The sequence below is a fragment of the Scyliorhinus torazame genome, chromosome 24 (assembly GCF_047496885.1).
Source record: "Scyliorhinus torazame isolate Kashiwa2021f chromosome 24, sScyTor2.1, whole genome shotgun sequence".
In the NCBI taxonomy this organism is placed as follows: domain Eukaryota; kingdom Metazoa; phylum Chordata; class Chondrichthyes; order Carcharhiniformes; family Scyliorhinidae; genus Scyliorhinus; species Scyliorhinus torazame.
The window spans coordinates 53,659,011-53,667,009 of NC_092730.1; the positions used below are offsets into that span (position 1 = coordinate 53,659,011).

The 7,999-nt window shown below is 49.2% G+C and overlaps 1 protein-coding gene across 1 annotated transcript; it reads right to left on the reverse strand.

The window, feature by feature from the left end:
- Positions 1 to 389: 389 nt before the first annotated feature.
- Positions 390 to 1,028, reverse strand: LOC140400161 (histone H2B-like). Its single transcript, XM_072489626.1, has one exon. It carries the CDS (start codon positions 1,006 to 1,008, stop codon positions 622 to 624), a length of 387 nt encoding a protein of 128 aa, XP_072345727.1. The 5' UTR covers positions 1,009 to 1,028; the 3' UTR covers positions 390 to 621.
- Positions 1,029 to 7,999: the final 6,971 nt, after the last annotated feature.

Genomic DNA, 7,999 nt, shown 5'->3' on the forward strand with positions numbered 1-7,999 from the left:
ATGTTACACTGGGAAGTGTGGAGAGAATCCCCGACTCTATCCAGCCGGTGGAACAGGCAGCTTTGTGTCCGGAGAATAGGGAGGGCCGGGGAGAGGCAGATCTTAAAGCGCTGCAATGGACTCAGGTCCTGTGGGTGCTCAAATCTCGCTGATTCCGTCTCCTGGGAAAACTGCGGAATAAACAGATCCGGCCGAAAATAACCTCTCAATTCCCGCCTTGACTGTGTCCCGAGAGCGGGAAACACATCACCCGAGAGAAAAAATAATAATTTCCTTATGAATTTAACTCATCAGTTGTCAAACTCTGAATATAGTTATCATTAAATTTAAATAATTCCCTCCTGAAATTGTGCTTCTCCTCATTGTCCGTCACAAATGCTAGACTGCGTTTAAAATCCGCTCTCAATTCAGTTTGATTCTCTTCTGTGTGAAAGTGTCTGTGACGGGCGGGTATGAAGCCACATTCACAACATTCTGGAACGGGCCAAATCTCTATCCTCCACAAAGAGATTTCTCATCAAGTCAATGCGGGAAAAGATGGTGCAGCTTTTTCACAGAGATTGTGGGTGGCTCTTAAAAGAGCCGTTGTGTTTGGGGTGGTTTTCAGTCCATTGTGGAGTCTTACTTGGAGCTGGTGTACTTGGTCACCGCCTTTGTCCCTTCCGACACGGCGTGCTTGGCCAGTTCCCCGGGCAGCAGCAGGCGCACAGCGGTCTGGATCTCCCGGGAGCTGATGGTGCTGCGCTTGTTGTAATGGGCCAGGCGGGAAGCCTCACCCGCGATGCGCTCGAAAATATCATTGACGAACGAGTTCATGATGCTCATGGCCTTGGAGGAGATGCCGGTGTCGGGGTGAACCTGCTTCATCACTTTGTAGATGTAGATGGAGTAACTCTCCTTCCTCGACTTTCGCCGCTTCTTGCCGCCCTTTCCTGCCGGTTTCTTAATGACTTTCTTGGCTCCCTTCTTGGAAGCTGGTTTCGATGTTGGTTTCTTCTCGTCAGCCATCGTCAATATCACCCAGAAATAAAGCAAACCCCTTCCGCGCGCTGATTAAAGAGACAGAGCCTCACATCTATGCTAATGAGGAATGGGGAAAGGAATGATTGTGATTGGACATTGTGAACATGAGGACAGCCAGTTATGTTCTGTTTATTTGATTAAATATAAAAGCAGACCAGTCAAAATTAGGATTTTCCACCAATCAGAAACCATCTTATACAAACATGAACTACATTTCAGAAAGAATGTCACCAGTCCCAGTTTGTCAGTGTGTAAAGATCCACCGGGAAAAGTCACTAGTCTGTCGGTGAGAGGGACTCTTCACCACAGAGGGAATGTGCGGGACTGTGGGATTCATTCAGGAACTGTGAGTGTCTTGTAATATGAGTATGAATAAAGTATATTTTTTTGAAAAAAAAAAAAAAGAGTTTTACTCACTCTCTGGAACAGCCAACTGTATAGACTCTGGACTCTTGAGACTGGTAAATCTACCTTTTTATAATGGGTTTAAAAATTGCATCCATAACTGTGCGAAGCATTAAAGATACTTCGCGGTGTGTAGCCACGCTCAACTATTTGGCAAATGTAAAAGCTGACCTACTGTTCCTGCAAGAGTACGGAATTCCGCACCTCAGCAACTACAGGCGCTGGTCGAGCTGGTGGTCCCACGGGCCATCCATCTGGTCAGGAGGAAACGACTGCCGCTCCTCCGGCCTGGATATTCTGCTGCGGGGAGGCAACTTCACCATCTCCGACGTTAAGGAGGTGGTGGCGGGCGCCTCCTCGTAGCAGACGTGAAATACAAAAACACCCCTCTCAGACTTATTAATGTGTACGCCCCGGCCGTAAAAAGTGAGCGGCTGGCAGTCCTTCAGCAACTCCCACTGCTGTTGGCCACCTCCAAGCCGGTCATCCTGGGTGGTGACTTCAACTGCATCATCGATGCGGCTGGACGATCCAGCAAAGCCGACAGCAAACTAGACGCTACGTCCAGACTCCTGATGGAAACGGTAAGAGACGCCAAGCTGCTCGACGTCTGCAGCAACCCTGCAGACAGAGCGCAGCGTAGATACACATGGTCACGGCCAGACGGGTCCGTCCGCTCCAGGATAGACTTCTTTTTTGTGTCCCGAGCTTTCACGGTCAGGTCCACCGACGTAACGCCGGTGTTCTTCTCTGACCACTGCCTCCTACTGGCCGACTGCCACCTGCAGGAAGACCAGGGGGTAGGCAGGGGGACATGGAAGCTAAATGTAAAACTGCTGACCCCTGAGAACATCGAGGAACTCAGGAGGGATTACAAAGGTTGGAGAACCGTGAAACCCCTCTTTGAGGCCCCACATCTCTGGTGGGAAGCAATCAAGGGGAACATCAAGAGGTTTTTCATCCTCAAGAGCGTTCAAAAGGTGAGAGAGAGACGAGGGGTCATGTCCAGGCTCCAGAAAAGCATGCAAAATTTGCTCCAGCTGCAGTCGATGGGGGTGGATGTCAAGGAGGATCTCCAAGAGGTGAAGAGCCAGCAAACCTCGCTCTACACCTCGGAGGCCTCCACGGTTATCTTCCGTTCCAGAGTCCGCTCCGTGGAGCAGGATGAAAAGTGCTCACGCTTCTTCTTCCAAAAGGTGCACAGAGAGACCTCTGTGATCAGCAGCCTGAAGGAAGAAGATGGCTCTGAAAAGTCATCGCAGTCTGACATCCTGAGGATCAGCCAATCCTTTTATGCCGGACTGTATGACCTGAAGCCAACAGATAGCACTGTTTCCCAGACTTTCCTGTCGACTATCACGGAGGTCATAGGCGACAGCGAGCTGGAAAACCTGGACAAACCACTAACTCTGGACGAGCTGACAAAGGCCGTCAAGTCCTTCGAGACGAGTAAAACTCCCGGAAGCGACGGCTTACCGGTTGAGTTGTATTCGGCTCTGTGGGACTGGATGGGCCCAGACCTGCTGGAAGTGTACGAGAGTATGCTTCTGGAAGGCAGCATGTCAGAGTCCATGAGGAAAGGCATCATCACCCTCATCTACAAGCAGAAGGGGGAAAGGGAAGAAATTCGAAATTGGCGACCCATTTCATTGTTGAATGTGGACTACAAAATTCTAGCCAGGGTCATGGCCAATCGGGTCAGGTCTGCTCTGGAGTCGGTGATCCACCCTGACCAGACCTGTGCTGTACCCGGCAGGAAGATCTCTGATAGCCTCGCGCTACTCAGGGATACGATCGCCTACGTGCAGGACAGGGGGGTGGACACTTGCCTCATCAGCCTTGACCAGGAGAAGGCTTTTGACAGAATATCGCACACCTACATGATGGATGTGCTCTCCAAAATGGGGTTTGGGGAGAGAATTCGCAATTGGATCAAACTGCTCTACACAAACATCTATAGCGCAGTCTCAATCAATGGGTGGGAATCAGAAAAGTTCCAGATCAAATCCGGAGTCAGGCAGGGCTGCCCTCTCTCCTCTGCCCTTTTTGTGTGCTGCATAGAACCTTTTGCCGAGTCCATCAGGAGGGATCCGGGCATAAGAGGAGTGACGATCCCAGGCAGTGGAGGCATGCAAGTCAAGGCCTCCCTGTACATGGACGACGTTGCCGTCTTCTGCTCGGATCCCGCGTCTGTACGCAGGCTCTTGACCACCTGTGACCAGTTTGAACCGGCCTCGGGAGCCAAGGTAAACCGTGGCAAGAGCGAGGCCATGTTCTTTGGGAACTGGGCCGACCGGTCCTTTGTCCCCTTCACTGTCAGGTCAGATTACCTCAAGGTGCTGGAGGATATGGTTCGGAGCTGCTGGGGCGTGCACCAAAAACTGGGAGGAGCGCATAGGAAAGGTAAGACAGAAACTGGGCTGGTGGGAGCAACGCTCCCTCTCCATTGCGGGCAAAACCCTGGTCATCAGGTGTGAGGTACTCTCGGTGCTATTGTACGTGGCGCAGGTCTGGCCCATAACCTGACCCTACGCCACAGCAGTCACCCGGGCCATCTTCAAATTTATCTGGCGATCCAAGATGGACCGTGTCCGAAGGGACACCATGTACAAACCTCTGGAGAAGGGAGGGCGGAACGTACCCAACGCCTCCCTCATCCTGTTGGCCACCTTTGTGTCCAGCTGCATCAAGCTGTGCGTGGACCCCCAGTATGCAAACACCAAGTGTCACTACATGCTGAGGTTCTACCTGTCCCCGGTGTTACGAAGGATGGGCCTGGCCTCATTGCCGCGGAACGCTCCAAGTAGTTGGACCGTACCGTACCACCTGTCCTTCGTGGAAAAGTTTTTGAAGAAAAACACCTTTGACCACAAGGCAATGAAGCAGTGGTCAGCACGTAATGTCCTCGAGGCCCTCAGGGAAAAGGAGACCGTGGAGGACGTTGGATGGTTCCCTGAGCAGACTGCCAGAGTCATCTGGCAGAACGCCTCATCACCAGAACTTTCAAACAAGCACCAAGACCTAGCTTGGCTGGTGGTGAGAAGGGCCCTCCCCGTCAGATTCTTCATGTACACCCGAAGGCTCTGCGCCAATGCACGCTGCCCTCGGAGTGGCTGTGGGGGAAATGAGACGGTCACACACCTCCTTGTGGAATGTGCCTTTGCAAAGAAGGTCTGGAGAGAGATGCAGTGGTATTTGTCAAGGATTATCCCAAACAGATCTGTGACAAAGGACTCTGTGCTCTACGGACTGTTTCCAGGGACACACACCGAGACAAATATCAACTGCTGCTGGAAGGTCATCAACTCGGTCAAAGACGCTCTTTGGTCTGCCCGAAACTTGCTGATCTTCCAGTGCAAAGAATTGTCCTCGACCGAGTGTTGCAGACTGGCACATTCCAAGGTCCAGGACTATGTGCTGAGGGATGCACTCAAGCTTGGGGCAGCTGCCGCCAAGGCGCAATGGGGAAAGACCGCTGTGTAAAGTCTTTCCAGCAAATGTACACCGAGGGGCGGGTAACAGTGTAAAGCCCCTCGGTCTGGGCAACCAACACTCCAATGTACAAAAAGAAACATGGCACTGTAAATATTTAAGAAGGAATTGTAATGTAAAGAGTGATATGTGTGTGACAATATCAAAATTGAATGAAAGTCAAGGCAACATGTAACCCTGCCGGAAATGTACAGTCAAGACAATTTGAAATGTTTCTGTAATGCTTATGATAAATTTTTATGAATAAAGTATATTTTTTTGAAAAAAAACCATTTACTCACTCTCTGACACAGTGTGTGAGTGTGGGATTTACTCACTCTCTGATACAGTGTGTGAGTGTGGGATTTACTCACTCTCTGATACAGTGTGTGAGTGTGAGATTTACTCACTCTCTGATACAGTGTATGAGTGTGAGATTTACTCACTCTCTGATAGAGTGTGTGAGTGTGGGATTGATTCACTCTCTGATACATTGTGAGAGTGTGGGATTTATTCACTCTCTGATACAGTGTGAGAGTGTGGGATTCACTCACTCTCTGATACTGTGTGTTAGTGTGGGATTTACTCAGTCTCTGTTACTGTATGAGAGTGGGATTTATGCACTCTCTGATACAGTCTGTGTGTGTGGGATTTACTCAATCTGTGATACAGTGTGTGTGAGTGTGGGATTTACTCACTCTCTGACACAGTGTGAGAGTGTGAGATTTACTCACTCTCTGATACAGTGTGAGAGTGTGGGATGTACGCACTTTCTGATACTGTGTGCGAGTGTGGGATTTACTCACTCTGATACAGTGTGTGAGTGTGGGATTTACTCACTCTCTGATACAGTGTGTGAGTGTGGGATTTACTCACTCTCTGATACAGTGTGTGAGTGTGTGATTTACTCACTCTCTGATACAGTGTGTGTGTGTGGGATTTACTCACTCTCTGATACAGTGTGTGAGAGTGCTATTTACTCACTCTCTGATACAGTGTGAGTGTGGGATTTACTCACTCTCTGATACAGTGTGTGAGTGTGGGATTTACTCACTCTCTGATACAGTGTGTGAGTGTGGGATTTACTCACTCTCTGATACAGTGTGTGAGTGTGTGATTTACTCACTCTCTGATACAGTGTGTGAGTGTGGGATTTACTCACTCTCTGATACAGTGTGTGAGTGTGGGATTTACTCACTCTCTGATACCCTGTGTGGGATTTACTCACTCTCCGACACACTGTGAGTGTGGGATTTACTCACTCTCTGATACAGTCTGTGAGTGTAGGATTTACTCACTCTCTGATACCCTGTGTGGGATTTACTCACTCTCTGATACAATGTGTGAGTGTGGGATTTAATCCCTCTCCGATACATTGTGTGAGTGTGGGATTTACTCACTCTCTGATACAGTGTGTGAGTGTCGGATTTACTCTCTCTCTAATACAGTGTGTGAGTGTTGGATTTACTCACTCTCCGATACAGTGTGTGTGAGGGGGATTTCCTCACTCTCTGATACAGTGTGTGAGTGTGGGATTTACTCACTCCCTGATACAGTGTGAGTGTCGGTTTTACTCACTCTCCGATACCGTGTGAGAGTGGGGGATTTCCTCACTCTCCGATAGTGTGTGAGTGGGGGATTTCCTCACTCTCTGATACAGTGTCTGTGTGGAATTTACTCACTCTCTGATACAGTGTGTGAGTGTGGGATTTACTCACTCTCTGATACAGTGTGTGAGTGTGGGATTTACTCACTCTCTAAAAAAGTGTGAGAGTGTGGGATTTACGCACTCTCTGACACAGTGTGTGAGTGTGGGATTTACTCACTCTGATAGTGAGTGTGTGGGATTTACTCACTCTCTGATACAGTGTGTGAGTGTGGGATTTACTCACTCTCTGATACAGTGTGTGAGTGTGGGATTTACTCACTCTCTGATACAGTGTGTGAGTGTGGGATTTACTCACTCTCTGATACAGTGTGTGAGTGTGGGATTTACTCACTCTCTGATAGTGTGTGTGTGGGATTTACTCACTCTTTGATACAGTGTGTGAGTGTGGGATTTCCTCACTCTCTGATGGTGTGTGTGTGGGATTTACTCACTCTTTGATACAGTGTGTGAGTGTGGGATTTCCTCACTCTCTGATGGTGTGTGTGTGGGATTTACTCACTTTCTGTTACAGTATGTGAGTGTGGGATTTACTCCCTCTCTGATACTGTGTGTGAGTGTGAGATTTACTCACTCTCTGATACAGTATGTGAGTGTGGGATTTACTCACTCTCTGATACTGTGTGTGAGAGGGGGATTTCCTCACTCTCTGATGTTGAGTGTGTGGGATTTACTCACTCTCTGATACAATGTGTGAGTGTGGGATTTACTCGCTCTCTGATACAGTGTGTGAGTGTGGGATTTACTCACTCTCTGATACAGTGTGTGAGTGTGGGATTTACTCACTCTCTGATACAGTGTGTGAGTGTGGGATTTACTCACTCTCTGATACATTGTGAGTGTGAGTATTACTCTAGCTGAAGTCTTACCAACATTTTACAGTTCCAGCAGAACCTGCGTGTTCTTAAACTCTATGCCTCGGCTAATATAGACTGTGGTACCATAGGCCTGGCATTTTCAAGCTCAGGGTTGTGACCTGTGGGTGGATCTCAGGAAGGTTCCAGGATGTTGGCGGTAATCAAGATTGCGGGGGGAATGGCCAATGGTCACGACCAGCTTTTAAAAGTGCCGGCCGTGATGGCTGATTGAGATTAACGGCCATCCCGCGCGTTCCTGCCTTATCAAGTAGCGCGCAAGTTGGACCGGCTCCTCCTGATGTCAGTGCACAGTCCCAGGCCAGTTATTTTCAGCAAATTCTTGAGTCCTCCCAGTGGAAGCGCTGGCAGACTGCAGGTCACACGCCCCGTACGCTGACATCACGTGTTCTGGGCGCGAGAGAGATTCCTCCATTTTGCAGCTGCCAGCAGTGCTGGAGTGAACTCCAGGGCCTCTGGTGAACAACCCATGAAGAAGCTGAAAACAGGAACAAAGCAGCACAACGATGAGTATTTGAGGGGTGGGTTTATAAATTGAGCCACTGCAATCAGGAGTCAA